This window comes from Chelmon rostratus, chromosome 3, assembly GCF_017976325.1.
Source record: "Chelmon rostratus isolate fCheRos1 chromosome 3, fCheRos1.pri, whole genome shotgun sequence".
NCBI classification, from domain to species: Eukaryota; Metazoa; Chordata; class Actinopteri; order Chaetodontiformes; family Chaetodontidae; genus Chelmon; species Chelmon rostratus.
Genome location: NC_055660.1, coordinates 6,150,747 through 6,170,833, shown reverse-complemented (window position 1 = coordinate 6,170,833; position 20,087 = coordinate 6,150,747). Strand labels below are relative to the sequence as shown.

Here is a 20,087-nt window from a genome sequence, read left to right as displayed (position 1 = left end):
GGCCTTGCGTCTATATGTGTCACAGCGGTGGCGGTTTTACGTCAACATGTTTAAGGTTAATGAGACAGAGATAATTTCAGGGCAAGAAAAGTGTGTGTATGTGTGTGTCCCTGGTGCAGGGCTAATTTAGACTAAAGGGGCCACTGCCAGTCAGATTTAGGACAGGAAGTGGAACACATGACAGAAGACTGGTAGTTGACTTAAGAAATCCAAACTGTGTGTATGTGCACACTTTAGCTGTGCAGATTTATGTAATGACACAAAGCCTATCTGACTGGAATATCAAACAGTTGTTCAGTTGAGTCAGCTTCATACAGGCCATATTAACCCACTAGGGGGACCCTGGGGCCGGAGCTGTGGGCCCCTATTCATGCACCCTCACGCCAATTTAGTTTGGTTACAATTTAATTCAATTACAGTTAATTTAAGAATATGCACTAGATCCACTGAAACTTCATGTACTTAAATTGTGAAAACAGAGCTGTGCCCCTCTGCTGTGCTGCATACCAATCCTAAGCCCCCCTTGAGTATTAAGTGTGTCCATGCTGGAAATGATGAAGTTAAATAAAAGTTTGTGTATACAGCACTAAAAAAAGGTTTGATTTTGAAGTGCTCTGTTAATATGCACAACTGTCCCACAATACAATGCAACAGGTAATGAAAAACAATGTTTATTTCTTGTACATAAATGACAAAAACAGGCCACTTTAAAGGTAAGTATGTTGTGCTTTATACAGTTAGTACGTAGCATGAAATTGGGACATTTGCATATTACAGCAAGACTAAGGGTGCTTTAAAAACTTGAAGGTCTGAACCAATGTACATGCTTTTGACATACGTACGTCTTGTCGTCATCATCTCATCATCATGTGTGCTGCGTCTCTCTAAACTAGACATTGATTTGTTTGTGGATGGGTGGCCACCTGACATCATGTTGTCAATTCAGAAGGGAGTCTGTTTTCATTGTTTCACTTTAATGGAGAAAAATAAATGAACAGATTATGGCATTACAACCAGCAGCACCAACTCCAAACGAATGTTTGGCTGTCTGGTCTGGACCATGGTGTGGGGAGAAAAGTCCCAAAGTCTGGACCTGAAGAGTCGACAGCTCTGTGAGGTTGTACTTGTGCTAAATGCTAAGGCCAGCATGCTGACATGGCGATAATGTTAGCACACTGATGTTTAAGGTCGCCATCTTATTGTAGCATGTTAGCATCTGAGGCTGATGGGAATGCCATTATCTTCAGATATCTGATCATCAGTGAAAGTGCTGGATAAAGCATTACATCAAACTCTTAGACAACTGTTTCATAGGACTGAAGACAATAACTACACATGCAAATGATTTCAAGTGTTGATGAATAGTTAAAACTGCATTAATATTTCTACATCACAGCTGAATCGCATGGCTACATGTTATGCGAAAGGGCTCTTATTGACGAAACCCACAGAGAATAATCACCAACTCTCCGAGTCTCAGCTGCTCTCATTGACCCCCCCACGCGGCAGTCAGGAAGGCAGGAGGCAAAAAGACCAAAAAGTGACTCTCGAGCTGGTGAAGAAAGTTCAAAATCTAGCAAAGTCACAGGTGTTGTTGTGGTTGTCTCGTTATCTTGTGATAACAAAGTCGCTTTCTCATTATAATTACTTTGCAAAAACAAAAGGTAATTTTCTCCTGATACCCTCATTTAACATCAGGCTTCTTCATTTCATCGCCAACTTATCTGAAGAAAACAATCTGTTGCTTTCTCATGAAAATTAGACATTCGTCCCATTATTGAGAGAAACTACCTATTGTTGTCTCAAGATAACGAGATAATGAGCCCATTATTACCAGAAAACAACTCTTTTGTTCTGAGATGACAAGATAATTAACCCAGGCACAATTGCAACCGTGGCCGCTTGTGGCTTCCAGTCAACAACGAGGGGAGAATATCAGACTTTCATTCATAATGTGGCCAGAAACAACTAGCTGTTCGCTAATATTTTAGCCATAACATTATAAACTGGTCTATGCCAGGTCCTTTTGACATATTTCTGCCCTCTAGTGGACAAATATCAATTAATGCAGCTTTAAAGAGCAGCAAATTTGACATTTTTATGGAGGTTTTAACTGGTAAGTATCATGGCAGCAGTGGTATAGCAGTTACACAGGATTTGATGAAAACACTTCTTGGATACAGTATGTAGATAACACGCTGATTTCTACATGTACCATTTTTTTGTGCGCAAATAACCCTTGAACAACATGCAAATTGAATACTCAAGCTGAATCTATATTATTTATAACAAAAATGTGTCTCTATAATAACACAGATACCAAACATGACTCATAATAACATAATCAACATCTCGGCTCTGGCCACACACGTGTCTATATACAATAAGGGTACACATGAACATAGTCTTTAATTTGAATGCTGAGTCCAGGTAAGGTGTTAATATTTTCTGCTCCATATGTGCATACAAGAGCCCTCCTGCACATCTGCTTCAGGCACTCCGGACGCTGCTTGCGATAGGGAACTGTCAGCTTACAGGAGGAGCTGGTGTAATACGTGAGCAGAGCGAAGAGTGAGGGAAAAGTCCTGTGGCTGCCGTGCAGACTGAAGAGCAGGTTGTTCAGCTGGACGCGCACGCTGGTCGGGCCGTCGTCGCTTTGGTAACTCAGAGTGAAGAAGACGTCCGGCTGGCCGCTGTCTCTGCACCAACACAGTAGCGTACGGTCAGTTCGTGCACACTGCATCTAGTTTTGTTTTTTGCATAATGCTTTGCAGCTGTACACGCAGTGCAGGGAAATAGTACAGGATGACAATGATAAAAAGGAGAAACTGCAAGTTATGCATAAGTTGCATATAATTTACATCATAAATAAGCCAAACATCAACCGGATGTCAGTTTTAATAACCTGCACCTGGTGAATTTAGGAGGGAATACCCATTTACAAAGGACACCTGTGCAAGGGAACAGCATAAAAAGAAGAAATAAAACAACACTCCAACTCTCAAAGTGGTGGATTACCTAATGAGGAAGGTGCCCTGCGGTGCATGCGCGAGTATTTCGTGTGCCGCCTCCATGGTCATTGATCCCCAGTAGTAACCACTGTGTTGGAGATGCCGGTAAGTGTGCTTCACTAGTTTATACTCTGCCGCGCTGCTGAATGGACGGAGGTGTGTGGGAAAGCTCTCAGCATCAGCTCCGGTCACTGGCTGAAGCAGACAAGGTAGAAAACAACAGTCAGCACGTGCAGACGACACGGAGTCACACCTGCTACCTGAAAAAAACTGCTAGACGTACAAATCAGGCTGTTCTGCGGAGACTGCAGGTTTTCACTGCAATCGCACATAAAACAGCTTGATTTCACAGGCGCGGGAATCCTATGAGTACTCTTAAAGTCCTGACTTTTTTTGCCCCGGGTATTACCTCTCAGGTTACACACAGGCTAGTCTATTGGTAATGGCTATACGCAGGCAAATTCACTCCCTTTGTAATAAAGAAGAAACAGTGCAACCGGGAACCTCCCTGAATAAATTCAACTGGCTGCTGCAGGCTATTGCAGACACTTATTTTAAATAGCAAAATTTGATTTCCACGGCACCTTTCCAGCAATATCATGTTGTTTTAGGATCATATACTAACCACACAATTTCATTCTTCTGGGTTTAAAGTTTTTGAAATAATGCTCTGCAGTGTTGAACACTCTGCACCAGAAACTTACAGGCCCTGTGTTCAGACACTGATGTCAGATTTGTGAGAGAAATGGGACTGAAAGGTTTCCATGCCAACATTCAAAGTCCAAAGATAAACTCGCATATTTGACTTTTATGAGCTGAGTTTCCAAACGATGATGCAGTGATAACCGCAGAGATCTTGTGTGGGAGATTTAGTATTACATGTTTGCTTGTAGTTGTATTATTGCTGTTCTAATTAAAAGATATTATTTCTATTATCACTAGCATGCAATCTTTGGCGGGAACCAAAATCTGCACATGTTTAATAACAAAATAATGCAATAAATGATGATTGTTGTTGTTGTTGTTGTTGTTATGGGATGTTTGGCTGGAACAAAAACCTACACATATTCAGCCCAAAAGTCATGTACAAAGTCTGTTCTTTGTCACTAACTAAGTGATGACTCATCCCATAACAGTGCCTTTAAAAGTGTTTTCAAATATTAGAAAATGTGGTAACATGTTTTTTTCCAAAGTAAACAGACATCCGCCACCAATGATGGAAAGTAACTAAATACATTTACTCAAGTATTGTGCTTAAGCGCAATTTTGAGGGACTTGCACTTTCTGTTTTGTGCTACTTTCTACTTCTTACTTTGAGAGCTTTGCAGACTCAGATTATTAATACAAAATATGACTAACAAATACATTGTGACATATTATTATAGAATAAGATACCCAACAGTATATAAAGTGGTTAAAATTAGCCTCATCCTTACCGGCTGCTACATTAAAGTGATGCTTACACATGAATGCATCAATAATTAGAATAAAATATTAAAACATATAAAATTCTGAAGTGGGTCATTCTGCATGAATACTTTTGTATATTTTGAAAAACTACTATAAAATACTAATAATAAAAGGAAGCAGGAGGAGATTGATGTTCTACTTATTGGCTATGGCTGAAAAAAACAGTTAACAGGGACAGTGTAAGCTTGGTCGGTCATTTAACAGGTCATCCAATCCTGACCTGGCCCTCTTCCTCCTGGACAGGTAAGTAACACGTCTATTTTATTCATGAAATACATGGTGAGGTCTGGTAAGCTAATGCTTTGGCTAACGTTTGCTGAGTGTAGCTAGGATTAGCAGCATTTGTCGGGCAAACCTGCAAAGCTTTCTGTGATTCTGAGCATGATGACCATGCACCATGATGTGCAACAGGCAAACAACAGTCCGTGCAGCATCTTTACGAAATAAGGCGCTCAGTGGGGAAACGCAGTCTTTCCAGGAAACACTACTGCTTTTGTTCACAGGAGCTGCTAAAGTCATCGCAAAATCAACGTTTCTTGTAACTACTTCAGCAACAACATTCAAAGCAATGAAATCCGCAATCTGTGCTTCAAAGTGATCAAACTTTGTACTAACCTGGCACCAGGTTTCAGGCTCTTCCTCTAAGTCGAATTTGCTCCAGAACAGTAAATCTAGCTGCCGGTCTGTCGGCTCTTGGCTCTCTGGGTTCACGCTCTCTGGGCTCTGGGCTCGTTCGGGCCCTGCAGGTTCCTCAGGGGGTTGACTTTGGCTCTGTGTCTCAGCTGTGCAGTTCTGTTTCTGGCTCTGTACTATTGTTCTGTTAAGATTGTCTCTGACCATCCTACAAAGGAGAATCCTCCTCTTGATCGCCTGTTGTACCAGTTCCTCCACTTTTCACTGGCAGATCCTCCATCACTGACTCCTTTCAGGTCTGTCATCTGCTGCTCGGCCCTCTTTGAGACTCCATTTTACTCAAACAACACTTGGAGATTTGAATCAGCACATATCAGCATTACCACAAAGTGCTGGAAGGAAGCGGAGGCTGGATCTGCTCTGTCATCTGTCCTTGAGGGACTGTTACTGGAAAATCTGATGAAGCTGAAACACAGAAAGGTGAACAAAGACAATCGCAGTCAGAATCTTTTTTTCTGCTGCGCTGCATTCCACATCACTGTAAACTGAGTTGTGCACACAACAGCGACATATAATTCTGGCTAATAACACAAACTTGTTAGCAGACAATTACTTGTTTAAACATCCAGCAGTTACAGAGCAACATTGTCACTCGTTTCCAGTCGTGCTTGTGTCCACCTGATGAAATAAGTCCAATATCCTCCCTGTTTTAGCTCTGTTTTTGGTCTCCACCAACTCCTGAGAGAAATATCTGGCTCTTTAGCTGCTAAAAGCTCCAGTATGTTCACCAGCTGGTCACTGATGTTTCTGTCTGCTGTTGGTGGTGAAAACTGCTGCCTATCAGAGCAGTGAGGGTGGACCAAAACAGCACAGTGATGGACAGATAAGCTGGGCTGAAACTCACTATAACACTGTGGAAAGCAGAATCGCATGAGAACTCACTTTGTTTTCACATTGCAATTTGATTAGACTTTATTATGAAATACTGATAGCTGTAATCAATATTTCATAATAAAAATGACGTTAACTCGATGCAGCACATGTAATCCAGTCTGTGTGTGTGTGTGTGTGTGTGTGCAGACTCAGAGGTCATGTGACAGCCAATAAACCACAAGTTTGTGTATTACTGGGAAGGGCTGGTGTAACACAGTCGACAACAGATGAACACTTTCACTTTCTCAATCAGGCGAGACCAAGAAAGAAAAACCTGGATTCCTCTGCATTGTTCTTCATGTTCTTTTGTTTAAGATTAATCCAACATGTTAGTGTGCACATGCTGCCGTTATGTTATCCATGAAGCTGCTGTAAACTGTAAAGTCCTTCAAAATACGAGCAACAGACACAAAGCGCAAATGTATGAATACAAAAACTTAGCAGAAAGTAGGTCTTAATAATATAAGTGTACTTTGTCTCTTTTTCTGTATTTAAATAAAGTTTAATATGCAATATATTACTCAGCTGTACTGCTTTCCTTGCTGACATAATTACCAGCTCAGTTACTAGGCTGTTGTTCTTTTTTTAACTCTTTGTGTTTCCCTTTTTTGACACTTTAAGTCCATTTTATTTTCATTTTCTGCTCTACTTCTTCTCTCAAATGGTGAAGAACATATACATGTGTGTCTCTGCGTGTGTGATATATGTAAATATCACAGTGAGTTATAATATTGATCACTTTTTTTTAAAGACTGCATCCACGTTTAAGAGTAACTTCACCAAACACTGCATCATGTTGCATGGATTTTGTGTTATTATATAAAGACATTTTCTATTGATTCAGTTTTTGATCTGATGAAACAAACATTAACTGTGAGGTAAACTTTCAGTTTGCAGGGTGGCCGTTAACACTGAAATTAGAGCAGAAAGTCGGCGCTTTAGCCTCATGGTAATTGTTTCACATGAGATCCAAATTGCTGCAGGTCAGACAAATAACAGAAAACGTGAGCATGTCCATACATTAACGGATCACCCTGCAGGAGTTCAGAAAAAGTGTGCAAACGACACAGAATTGCAAATAAAGTGCTTAAAAAGTTAATTAAATTAATCACCAGTAATGCAGGTTTTAATGCATTACTGATGATTAATGACTTTTTAGGAATTGATATGTTAATGCTCATGACACTGGGACTGGTATGGTCTCCTCTGAACCTCTTTGCTGGTGTAACTGGGTGAGTATTGGTAAGACTTTCCCATTTGTCTGTTTAATCCTACAGTATGACTGAAGATACGCAGTAAGCGCGCCCACTTCAGTGTTTCTGGGTTATACATCAATACCTGTTGCGTTCGGATGAGCCCAGAAAGCTCCTGTAACAACGAGTGAATCGTGAATGAATTATGCACAAAGCTTACCCGCCTGTGAGCGGCTGCCAGAGCCTCGGTGAGCGGCTGTCAGAGCCGCGGCGAGCCGCTGTCAGAGTCGCTCCAGAAGAAGGTCGCTTCTCCTCTCAAAGGAAACATCGTATTTTCAGTTAAAGTTTGAACTGCTGGAGGCGGAGCCGCCGTTTGAACAATGCGTGCATGTTCCTGCCGATCGGCGGCTCAGTGACTGCACACCGCGCCGCACGCGCTCCTTCCACACGCGCACTGACCGAGCGGAAAAAAAGGCCTTCAGGTGTTCGCGCCGAACTTTCGCTTTCACTTCAGACTAGCCCGAGTTCCTTTAAATCACGTGACTGCCGGCAATGCGCCTTTCGGTGTGCGTGTAGTTTACAGTTTAGCCCGCTTATTTAAACCAGTTCGGTAGCTTTCATGGTTAGAAATAATTACACGGTTCAGAAAAAAATACATTCAATCTGCAACACTAAAGCGTTGTTACTCACTTAACATTAACAGAGCGTTGTTACACAAAGCAGCTGCTGTCAAAATGATGGGATATAAATATACATATATATGTATTCAGTATATCAAACATTATGCATAAATACCTTTAATTGTATCATGATCTAGATGAGGGCCTGCCTCCCGCCTGCACACAACTACTGAATATAAACCACATTTGAAAACTGTCACAAGAAAGTGTGCAATTTCTTTAAGACAAATTTCTAAATAGGAAAAAGCAGCTATGTACTCATATAAATATATATTGTTGCTCTTTCATGGTTTCAAAAGATCAAATGATTTTTTTTTTTTTGCATTCAACTTTTGAATGCATATAATCTTTTGTGCACTAGAAAACACCAACAATCACATTACACAGAAGAGAAAGATTTAAACATTTGTCTACAAGCTTGGCTGCATTCACAAATCATTCAAACTGTAAAAACTGAAAACCCTGATTGTTAATGATGTGTGTTGTGGTTATTTTACATTTATTTTACTTGCAGAAGATGCCCTTAAACCACAAGGCTGAGCACCGCCCAGCGGGTGATTGGCCGAAATCTTGAAAACTTATTTAATTGGGGATTTCATATTGGTATTAAAATTGCATATAAAAATAACATTGTGGTTTGGTTGCGGCTTCATCAGCAGAGCAGATGGACGCCTTATGAGGAAGCAGTTTACTGCACACACATTCATACAAAACACACACACAGTGAAAACATGGTAACCACGGTAACTTCTCACAATGTCACTGACCATTGATCAGATAGCACCAAGCATTTACACAGCGTTTATTGACTTTTGTGTACTGTACAGCTTTAAACTCTCTCATACGTGAACGTACTTCCGTTTCTTCGGATCAGATGATATAAATACTACTCAGTGAATATAAACAATCACTGCATGAGGTCGATCTTTTAGGCCGTAGAGGTGGACGTCTGCTGTTCTTTTTTGTTTTGTCTGTGCACGAAGAAGGCAGCTCCTGCTACAGCAAGGATCCCATAAGTAGCCAAGACGCACTGTAAGAGAGACAGGGGCATATTTCTGATTGAGGCGACTTGATACGTAAAAAAAAAAAAAAAAAAAATTATAAATAGCAATATTTCACAGAGCCTGTGTGTGTGTGTGTGTGTGTGTGTGTGTGTGTGTGTGTATTTTGTACATTTCGGCGGCCTGTCAGGGTGTAGCTATTAAAGTATTTCCTCCAACCAGTCAGTTCCGAAGAAGCTGGGGCCTCAATGCCAAACAGCTGCTTCTGAAACACAAAAAAAACACATGCACCCACGCAGGCAGAAAGTGAAAGCACTGTAATCAGAACACCTTATATTTTTGCATATTTTGTCATGTTATGTCAAGGTGGCGGTTTTTAAGAGATTACAGACAAAGTGATGCCATTTATAAACAACGCATCACAGCGAGTAAACTCAATGTGCATTAAAAGACGTAAAACAAGTCACACAGAAGACATGCCTGTGAATATTCTCATTCATCCAGGTCATTGTAAGCTTTAGGGCATTCAATCGTTCGCAACTGGACCTCGTCAGTTTGTCTTAGAAGACGTTTCGCCTCTCATCCGAGCAGGCTTCATCAGTTCGTACGCAACCAGACTAGATAGGACAGCTCTAGTCCAATGCAATGATGTTAGGTTCAAGTATTTAGATGAAAGAGACAGCATTGTATATATATATAGGACAGCATTGTATATATATATATATATATATATATATATATATATATATATATATATATATATACAATGCTGTCCTTTCATCTCTCCCTAAGAGATTCAAAGATTTAGCCTCTGAAAACAAACAACAAAGCCATTCACACATGGCTCAAGCAGCCTCCCAATGACAACAATGGGACACTAACGAGGCTAACGACTGTCGTTGACACCAAAGGGTTGCACCCCACCCCGCCTTAATGGGGGGATCGTTTGCCTCACAATAGAGTGATACCGTTCTTGTTTTTGTGGGTTGGTCTCACTCAGGGGATAAATACTTGAACCTAGTCTGCAGTCTGTATTCATTTCAGTTCAATTCGATTCAATTCAATTTTATTTATATAGCGTCAAATCACAACCAAAGTTGTCTCAGGACACTGGCTCTGTGCAAAGGCAACAAATCTGCCTACCTGCACATCTAAAGGTCACTAATTAACATGTTAAGTCTTGTTAGTTAAAAAAATACAAAAAACAAAAAAGTATAAAACCAGCTAAGTTCTGGTCTTACAGGTTATGTACTGGGCTATTTTACAGCCAGGCTTGCCATTTCCCCCACGATTCCAGTCTTTGTGCTAAGATAGCTCTCTCCTAGCTCAGAGACACAGAGAGTCGGATCAATCTTTTCACCTAATACCTGAAAAGGTGCCATTTTATTCCTGCATAGGATCTCTGCGTGAGCTAAAATGCACTTTCAAAATGTAGCTGGACACTTGTTATCTTCATCTCTTTTAATTCAAACATATTAAATTCCAGGAAATGTAAAAGTATTCAGCTGGAACATCAGGTTTACAGTGCACGAGGGGGGAAATGTAGAGCAAAAGGATCCATGTGAAAAGGGAAACAATTTCCATTATGAACGTTACACTTGCATAAGTGTGCCAGGGGCGACAGCAGAGTGCTGATGAGGCTGCTCTGCTCAGTGATGCTGATTACTTCTACAACGGTTATTAGCATCAGCACAGTAAAGAGGAAATGCTCTTTTCCTCAAACCTAATATGGAGTCAGTGTGAAACCATGCAGCTGACCTTGAGCACGATGGATTAGAAGGTGGCTGTTTAAACCATTTCTAGGCAACAGCTGCACTCTTGTTGATTTAATTAAAATTTTAGCAAGAACGGTTTCATTGTTAATGCTACGAACCCGATTAACAAACACACTGGGAGCCTCTCATAGCAGAGCTGCTAGCTGAGCTACGTCACAGATACACAGGCAGTGACAGAAAACCAACCATTTCACATGAGAGAAGCTGTTGGACAATATTCTACCAATGTAATCCTTCTTTTAAAGTTAAGGTTAATTATTTTTAAAATCAACAGTATATTTCAATTTTACAGAATACCTCAGGATGCTTGAAGAAGTTGGATGAGACCCAAAACAGAGCTAAAATAGTGTTAATATGGGGCTTAAATTCATCAGGTGGACAAACACACCTCAAAAAAAATAAAAATAAATAAAAGATAATGTTGCTCCATAACTGCTGAAAGTGTCAATACTTTATCACATAAAACTTTAAAATGTGACATCAGTGCTGATGATCACCAGACTTGTTTCTGCTGCCCCCGTGTGGCCAAAAAACATCTTGCAGGTTGTTTTTTTAAATCAGGAATTAATGTGTGTGCAGTTGACTTCATGAAAACAAACAACCCAAAAACTCCTCTTCTCGTATTGTTCTAACTGAGGACTTGTTAGGTTTGCTTAACCCCAACAACTGATGTATTATTATTGACTATAGTTAATATATTATTGATTCATTTTTTTATCTATTGTTTTAATAATGTGTGTAAAATTATGACAGATCCCTGGCAGGGCACAATTTTATCTATGCAATGTTATATTTTTCTTTTAAATATGTGTTATTGTTGTCATTATTTGTGCACATTTATCTGAACATATATTTGATAATTGCGCAAATCACTCATAAGTACTGTGTATAGTGCGCAGCCTACAGATTTTGAGTGTCCTTATTACTGTGTTTCATTTATTTAAATACCCTAAGAGATCAATGAGGCCTTGACTTGTTTTAGCCTAGCTTATATGAGCTAGCCAAAACCAATACAGAGTATTTTTCCAGATCGTGCACGGTGCTTCAACTAATGTTCACATCCATCAGAGGGACAAAAAGACAGAGACTGGACATGCAAGTCAAATCCTGTCCTTACCTTCACCTCCGTTACGAGATGACCGAAACTGCTGAGGGGGATCCGCGTTTTAACAGGAGAGATCGGCATTGCTGGAGGCAGTTTGAATGAAAATGTTGCGTTACAACATTTTTGCTGTCGCACACATTCAGTCCAGAGTCTCAGACTTCATTTAAATGAATATTTAGAAGGTGGAGGCTGGTACTTACTGTACTCCTCTGTTGGTTCAAGTCACAATGGGACGCTTACACAATATTTTCATGTGCTTCCGGGAGCTGTGACATACAGCACATTCTGTCCAATCAAAAAAGTGCTGACCAATAGGATGTGGTCTAGTGAGCGGAACTTGTATAGGTGGTTATGTATAACATGCCTTTCCACTATTCAGCCACAAGAGGGCGCAAGATTAACGTTTATGACAAGGTATGTTCACCTGCCTACATGTTGAGTCAAATAACAGCTAACAGCTTTTTACACAGCCATTAACGCTTTGCTTTATGGGTCCTGTAGTTTTGTACTGATTTCCTGAAAAAATATTTTAAGACAGAAGCTGGTCAACAACTGTTACCTGAAACTGTCTGAAAAGTAAAGAAAGTATTGATTATTTACACTAACACTGGGAACTTTTTGGTTCTGTGTGTCAAAGTAAGATATGAATAAACATCATAGATTATTCGAAATTAGCAGTGGCGAAAGTAACTAATTACATTTACTCACATAGTGTAGTTAAGTACAATTTTGAGGTACCATTTTATGCTACTTTATACTCTATTCTACTCCAGCTGAAGGGAAAGTATTATTATTTTTACTGATTTACACTGCATTCCTTCAACATGCATAACTGTTCATTTTAGATTAAGATTTTTCATATAAACCTGATCATCTTATAAACCATAGATTGTTGCTTAAACTACCCATCAGTATAAACTAGCTGCACCTCGACCAACTACAACATTAAAGTGCTGCTAACATTTTCACAATATAATCCAGTAATAAAACACAGTTGATGAGTGATACAACACTACTAACTGTTCGCCTTCTTCATTTCACTCAATTAAGTAGTAGTTTCAATAAAATGTCCACTGCTCGTACTCATGCACCAATTCCACAGCATGTTGGAAGCAAGTGTTGTACTTTTTACTCCACTACATTTATCTGACAACATTAGTTACTTTTTCTTAATATAAAAATAATCTACAAAATAATAAAAAAATAATCTCGATTTTAATGGGTTAAATCACCCAGAAGTATATACAGTAGTTAAGACTAGTTAATGCATCAATAATCGTAATTCAGTGATATAATCTTTAATGGGTCATTCTACATAATGAGTACTTTTGTACTTTTATCTAAGTAAGATTCTGAATGCAGGACTTTTACATGAAACTGAGCATTTCTACACTGTGGTAGTACTACCTTTACTTTAGGCAAGAGATCTGAGTACATCCTCCACTGCCGGTTATCAGGCTATTAGCAACCTTAAGAGAAGTTGAGGGGAAACTCGTCAGTGATAACATCAGTAGGTTATTTCTGCCTTTAACGAGGCATTAGAAAGGTGTCGTCAACAATCAGCACAGCAAAGAAGCTCTGGAGCGTTCACCTCAGTGCAGGCTCAAAAACATTATTGTTCTGAAAGGAGGTCCCATAAGACTGAGAGAAGTCAGCGGGATTCAGAGGACGCTTATAGACCTGGTTTATAGATCTAATCTAATCTAATCTAATGTGCTGCAGGTAATGGCTCTGATCATATCAGCGATTTGGAAAATTACAGCAGTAATGAACTTCCACTGACACAGACCAGTCGCTGGTCAACAAATCACTGTGGACGTCGTGAGGAGGTTCTGTCATGAAACATGATGTCAAAGATTCTGTCTGTTCTGTCTTCACTTTTAGGGCTGTTTAGGACTCACAGCGGTTAGATAAGATCTTTTGTGAATACTTTGTACAGAAAGATTCATCTTAGTTACATGATGTGCAGGCAGCAGGAGCCTCCCACCAACACCGAGCTTTATTGGAAGACTTGTTGTCTGAACAGGATGTTTGTGCTCGGCGTCTGGAGGCCGAGAGGTAAACCAAAAAGGAATCGCTGCTTCGAAGGCCTATGAAGCACACCCACCTTCCACTGACTCTGGCTATTTGTGCACAGGCATGAAAACTGGCGAGGCTCCAGATACTTCACAAATTCTTTTCTTCGCCTTCCCACTTCTGCCACCACGGTCCGTGTTCAGTGCTGAACTGCACCGTCACCTCTGCGTTGGCAGCAGTGCAGAGGAAGTGTGCATTCAGAGGAAAAAAGGAGGCGTGCGACTGAAATCCTGAACATCTTGGACAGTCTGCACAGAGCTTCAGTCCAGCACCGTACTTCCTGTAAATGCAACTCTTGAGCTCCTGCAGGCCATTTACTGGTCTTCTTGTCGATAATCCCACCACACACTTAATATTGTGAATTTGTCAAGTCAGTTTATTAATAAATCCTAAATTTGCCTGAAGGGGTCTTGCACACAGCAGATGATTCCCTCCATCCTCGGACCCTGGTTTCCAGGTGGACGACATGTTGCGTGACCTTTTTCTTTACTGTGCATCAGCCGTAAGTGTTCTCTCCATCTCAGGTGCCCTTTTTAGATTAAACCATCAGGGGCCGTATTCACAAAGCTTCTTTGTACAAAGAGTTGCTCCTGCTGATGAAAATCTAAGAAAATTCTCCGATTTATGACGTGCTATAAGAAACAGTTAAGACCAGATCCTGGTTAAAGATACAAGTTATTCACAAAGCATTTTAGCCCTTAGAGGCGAAACCCTGCTCGGAGCAGAGAGGAGAAGATTCTCCAAACGCTGAATGACAGTGAGTTAATGAAACGCTACAGATTAGACTGTGCGGGGATCATGTTTGTGGTCGATCTCATTAGAGATGTGCTCACATCTCCCACCCAACACGTTAGCGCTATAACAGCAGCAACCACAGAAACTGATGGAAGCTGAGCCTTTTTTTCCCCTGCTAATAAGCTGATCAAATAGGTTAAGCACCAAAATTACAAGCGTGGTAAATAAACGTACAAGCACTTAAATATAGAAACTATCAGCATAGATTAATGTGCGAGCAGGGCTGTGTTTTCAAATATTCTATGAGCTACTATTGAAGTGTTTATTCAACAGAGATGGTCATTACATTAGATACACCATGTCTTAACAGAGACTTAATTCTGTGATTGGGCTCATTGATTTTACTGTCGATTCTGTTCTCATTATCACTAACAGTGCATTTTTTATCAACCAATCACACCTTTTAAGAGAATGTGTTCCGCCCAGCGACAGGGTCGACCACATCTCCTCTCTAAGACAGAAGTTTCCATCTCTTTCCTGCTCAGAGTTTTACTGAGTCGCTCCTAAGTGAGGACTCCTTGCTGGAGATTTTTGGGCTGAGTTAGGAGATCGTTGAGCGTATTCTCAGTATGTTCATGAATACGGCTCCTGGTTTCCCAAATATTTTATTATTGCACCATATTTCTATGAAGCCTCTCCTGGTTAGCAAAGAGTAAGACCACCTAAATCTTTTCATCTGCTCCATGAACACCTTAATTAACTCAACAAATGATGACAAATGTAATGTTAAATTCCTCAGAATAATGTTAAACTGCACTCAGCAGCTTTGTCGTTTGTTAACTTTTAAATATACTTTTTTTTTAACATTCTAGATTGCAAGGTTACACTTAAGCATCTGAAAAATATCAGTAAAATATCTGAAAATTATTAGTAAAATATGCCACAAAATGTGAATAAAGTACCTTTAATATCTCTTGAAAAAGTAGTGGATTTTGTAGAATATCTGAAATAAAATTAAAGTAAAAAATTATGATAAATTCAAAGTTTGTAGTGTGTATGTGTAGTGCATAAATGGAAGGTTTCTAATCAATGAGATTTGCAGCTTTCAGAGTCATTGATGAAAAGGTGTAAAACTTCTGGCATATATATATATATATATATACTTATATTTCTTACACCATCATCATTGTCAAATTTGTTTTTTCGTTAAATAAATCATAACGGCGTCACTGCTGGTATGACTGCTTGCGACAGACGAACACCTCTTTAAGCCCCTTTCTCACATTAAACCTGTAACATAACAGGTTCAGTGGTTTCTGTCAATCACACTTAACCTCCTACACATGACTGTTCCAGATCTAAATGTAACCAGAGAGGCCGACCCAACACCTAAAGTCAAAACAGACTGGCAGACGTTTTAATACACACAAAAACTAAATAGCTGTTTTCTGGACATCAGCATCAGCAAGCTGAGGGTGATTTCGTCATTTTGCTTTTGACATTGTCTTTCTTTGGGTTGACTGATTAAGGCTGCATTCATTTTTATTTAATCAATCACAAATTCATTTAGGATTATGCAACAATTAAGGATGCAAGAAACTAAAGCAGGGCTCACTTTAAAGCCCCCATCATGTCAGCTGATGCGGTGCTTTAGTGATATATGTCCGTCTTTGTAGCACAGATTTCCCCCTTTGTCCTCCCGAGGATGGTCTTTCCTTGCCGAGCTGCAGTGACGTCGTCAGGGTGTCACACTGAGAGGGTCTTTCAGATTGATTTGTCTAACGCAGACCGCCGACACCTCGTGTTAACTTTAGATAAGCTTTGGAATGTATTTTCACATTGTTAGATTTCGTCCCCCATTACTCACACTGAAACTGATTCAGGAGCAGTTCTCTTCATGGCCAGTATGGAAATGATTATAGCAAGTAAAACCTGTCGCAGTGTTCATATGTGGAACTTATGTTTTTAGCATCCGTCTTGGATCCAGGCCAGATTTGATGATTCCCAGTATGTTTGTTTTCTGAGCCTCTGACAGCCCTGCAGTTGTAATTTTGAGTAGTTTAACTAAAGAATTGATTTATTTGATTATTGACTAACTATGCAGTATTTCACAATGCACAGCAAAGACTTGTTAATCATTTCCTGACCCCTCTAATTTTTCTTGTTATCACTCCAGAGGTCGGGACAAGAGGTCGGGACAAGACGGACCAGCAACATAATGCAGGACCTGCCTGAGCTGATGGTGTACTTAAGTGGTGCAAATTCCTCAACAGACCTACAATTAACCAAGTTACCAGAACTGTAAAAGTGTGGGGCCTCTGGGCTTCTGGGGCCTGAGTCAGTTTCCAAACTTTGCCAAGTTGGTAATCCAGCTTTATGCGAGTGCATGGCCAGGTTAACCTGCTCTTTACGGGCTCCTGCAGTCCCTCCACCTACCCGCCTCTATGAAATGTGTTTGTACACATTTCACATCTAAGAAATAGTTTGAAATTTTGTGAAATATGTATAATCTCTTTCGTGCTGAGAGCTAGATGAAACAAAACTTTCATGTATGTAGGATAAATAAGAAGCTACAGTCAGTCATCTTATCTTAGCATGAACACTGGAAACAAGGGGAAATAGCTAGCCAGGCCCTGTCCAAAGGCCACAAAAAGGTAAAAAAAATCTAAAGCTCACTTGTTAACAAACTATATTTTGTTTGTGAAGAACAACGAACTGATACACAGAACAAAAATGAAATTACACTGTACAAAAAACATTGGTTTCAGGAAATGTCTGCAGAAATTTAGTCCATATAGATACAAAAAAAGAGCACAATTACAATCTAAATATATTCAAAATAGGGAAAACATATACTGTTAAATAAGACAAGAAAATGCAGCCTTGGTGTACAGTATGTGCTACACATTTTCCTGGTAACACACTGAAATAGACCCTGAAGTTACTAAATATAACAGACACGACTTCTGCTCAGTGCTAAAGACGTTCTGGCTCATGCACATATATAAGAGAAATGACATAACATTCCTTAACCTTGTCAGTAAAGACAGTTTACGACCAAATTTCAACGGTAAGGAGCTCCGTGGCCCACACGAGCCGATCTCTTTCCATTCTGCTTCGAGCATCCCCTTTACAAAACAGTAGCCTATTATTTGTCCATCTTTCTCACCATCAGCAACACCTCAGTCCTTTTCCAGGTAAAAGAAGTGAGCAAAAATACCTGCTGTACTTTTGGTTGCCCCTGAACTGCGAGTACCTACACTCCACTCTCACAGAGGTAAAACCACTTCCCCTGCAGTCCACAATGACGGCGAACATCCTGACTGCAGCAACAGAGACTCTGTTGACTGAAATGATCAGTTTTGTCCACCTGGTTACATTTGTTGAATCCATACGAAGATCGCACTGTACAGACGACATGTTGCGGTTTTACTGGGGGTTATACGTGGGACTGCTTCAGTCAGTGATCACCACAGCCTTTTTATGCTAAGCTACGATAAGCTAACCGGCTGCAGACTTGAGAGCGGTATCAATCCTCTCATCTAACTCTCTGCAAGGTGCATTTCACAACATGTCAAATTATTCCTTTATTTCCACCGAAACGCTGGAATTTCAGATGTGGCAACATAAACAGTCACAACTTTAGGAACGTGCAGAAATAAAATGAGATTTTTCACATAGACTCTCTTGAAAAAACAAACCAGAATGAGTTAATAAGGACATTTGAATTAATTAATCAAATCACAGAAACCAATTGAACCTGCAGCTTTGGGGCCCCTGAGTGTGAGGCCCCAGGGCCATCATCTGTTTAGCCAGGTAAGTGAACCAGTCTGGTGTGTGTGTGTGTTTGTGTGTGTGTTAGTGTGTGTGTGTGTGTGCGTGTCCGATCATATTCTACTGAAAGTATGCAGTAATTGTGGTTTAACTTGTGTTGCTGCTGACAGAAAGGGATTGCTTCACGTTAACAACTGCTGCACGCGCGCACACACCTATAATTTATACACCGACGACCAGCAGGAGGGAGAGAGAGAGAGAGACAGAGAGAGAGAGAGAGAGAGAGAGAGAGACAGAGAGAGAGAGAGAGAGAGAGACAGAGATGTAAGCAGCAACACACTCGTGAGAACGGGGAAACAGGCGCGCGGCCCGGGGACCCGCCGGAAGAAGCAGCAGCAGCAGCAGCAGCAGCTTCGGCGCGAGCTGGACGCAGACCGACAGAACAGCGGCAGCACGAGCGACACCGAGGCGGTCAGCGGGGCGAAGAGGAGGAGGAAGAGGAGGAGGAGGAGGCACATGCGCCGCGACTCGTTCTCCCCCGCCGCCTCCGTCGTCGCTCCCTCTCACTCGTCGCTCTCCTCACCCCTCGTTCCTCCCGGACCGCCGTCGGTTCCTCGTTAAGATGGCTGACCCCAGCAGCGACGGAGAGGTACCGGAGAGCGCGCGCGGCTTCGCCCGTCAGGGGGCCCTCCGCCAGAAGAACGTGCATGAGGTGAAGAACCACAAGTTCATCGCGCGCTTCTTCAAGCAGCCCACCTTCTGCAGCCACTGCACGGACTTCATCTGGTGAGTGTGTGTGTGTGTCTGTGTGTGTGTGCGCGCGCGAGAGAGAGAGAGACAGAGAGGGGGGAAAGGACACAGGTGATTCACTTGCTGCTGCGGCTCTAATCGGCCCCCTTCCACACTGACGGTGTTCAGACACCGCAGTGTTTCATTCATTGTCATTGTCAAAAACACTGCGATGCGCCATTCCCTCGCTTTCCCACAATGCGACAGCACCGCCCGGCCTGTCGGCGGATGCGTCGTCGGCAGCCGCAGAGCAGTCGCTGCTGCTCGGCGTTTACCGCATCGACCCCGACACCCATCTCTGAAACTGGAGGTCTGGTGGAGGAATGCAGCTGGAGACACAGAGACACAGGGCCCCACTGTTGCTGCTGCGGCTGCGTGTGTTGATCTGTGTGTGTGTGTGTGTGATGGTTTGCATGTGTGATTGGATATCTGTACGTGTGTGCATGCGTCATTGTCTGTGCATCGCTTGTGAATTCCCCAAATTTCTCACCCCTGTCTTCTGTCCACAGGGGCTTTGGGAAACAGGGATTCCAGTGCCAAGGTAAGAGCAGTGGCTCATTCACAAATCCCTCTGCTGCATATGGCTGTGGGTGTGTGGACGGATGTTCACTGTCTGAGGGAGTGTTGCTGTGTGCTTGTTGTATTCAGGGCCGCCGGCCTGCACACTGTTCAGACTGACCTGTTGGCTCTTCCATCGACAGCGTGTTGGTGTTGGCAGGCAGGTGTCAAACTCGAAGCAGGTGCTTGCCAGCAGTGATAAATGAGAGTGAGAAGAGGCTCAGGCAGAGGAGACAGCGTGAGATGTAAGAGTAGAAGAGTCGCTCGAGCGGTGAAAGCTGAGATGTCTGGTGTTGGCCAGGGAGAAACGAGAGGAAGACAGACCAGGAAGTCAGATCTCTCGAGCTTCTTTCT

The 20,087-nt window shown here is 41.5% G+C and overlaps 2 protein-coding genes across 4 annotated transcripts in view; one reads left to right on the top strand and one right to left on the bottom strand.

Annotated features, from left to right (window-relative positions):
- Window positions 1-655: 655 nt before the first annotated feature.
- Window positions 656-7,686, bottom strand: LOC121604672 (suppressor of cytokine signaling 1-like). The gene is made up of 4 exons (XM_041934249.1): window positions 7,461-7,686; window positions 5,097-5,579; window positions 3,019-3,206; window positions 656-2,699 (listed from the first exon to the last, which is right to left on the bottom strand). Exons 2-4 carry the CDS (start codon window positions 5,319-5,321, stop codon window positions 2,375-2,377), a joined length of 738 nt encoding a protein of 245 aa, XP_041790183.1. The 5' UTR covers window positions 5,322-5,579; window positions 7,461-7,686; the 3' UTR covers window positions 656-2,374.
- Window positions 7,687-18,680: 10,994 nt separating this feature from the next.
- LOC121604689 (protein kinase C beta type-like) overlaps window positions 18,681-20,087 on the top strand; it is a 29,065-nt gene continuing 27,658 nt past the window's right edge. Inside the window, exons 1-2 of one of the 3 annotated variants that reach the window (XM_041934265.1) lie at window positions 18,681-19,172; window positions 19,685-19,716. In XM_041934265.1, the coding sequence (XP_041790199.1) occupies window positions 19,009-19,172; window positions 19,685-19,716 (196 nt within the window). In that variant the 5' untranslated portion in view covers window positions 18,681-19,008. The remainder of the gene's footprint in view (window positions 19,173-19,684; window positions 19,717-20,087) is intronic. The other 2 variants (XM_041934263.1, XM_041934264.1) reach the window with 2 other exon arrangements.

Coding starts and splice junctions, on each gene's coding strand:
- LOC121604672 (XM_041934249.1), bottom strand. CDS start 5,321: ATGGTCAGAGACAATCTTAACAGAACAATAGTACAGAGCCAGAAACAG. Junction 3,207..5,096: donor AGCCTGAAACCTGGTGCCAG/GTTAGTACAAAG, acceptor TGTCTGCTTCAG/CCAGTGACCGGAGCTGATGC. Junction 2,700..3,018: donor CAGGGCACCTTCCTCATTAG/GTAATCCACCAC, acceptor GTGTTGGTGCAG/AGACAGCGGCCAGCCGGACG.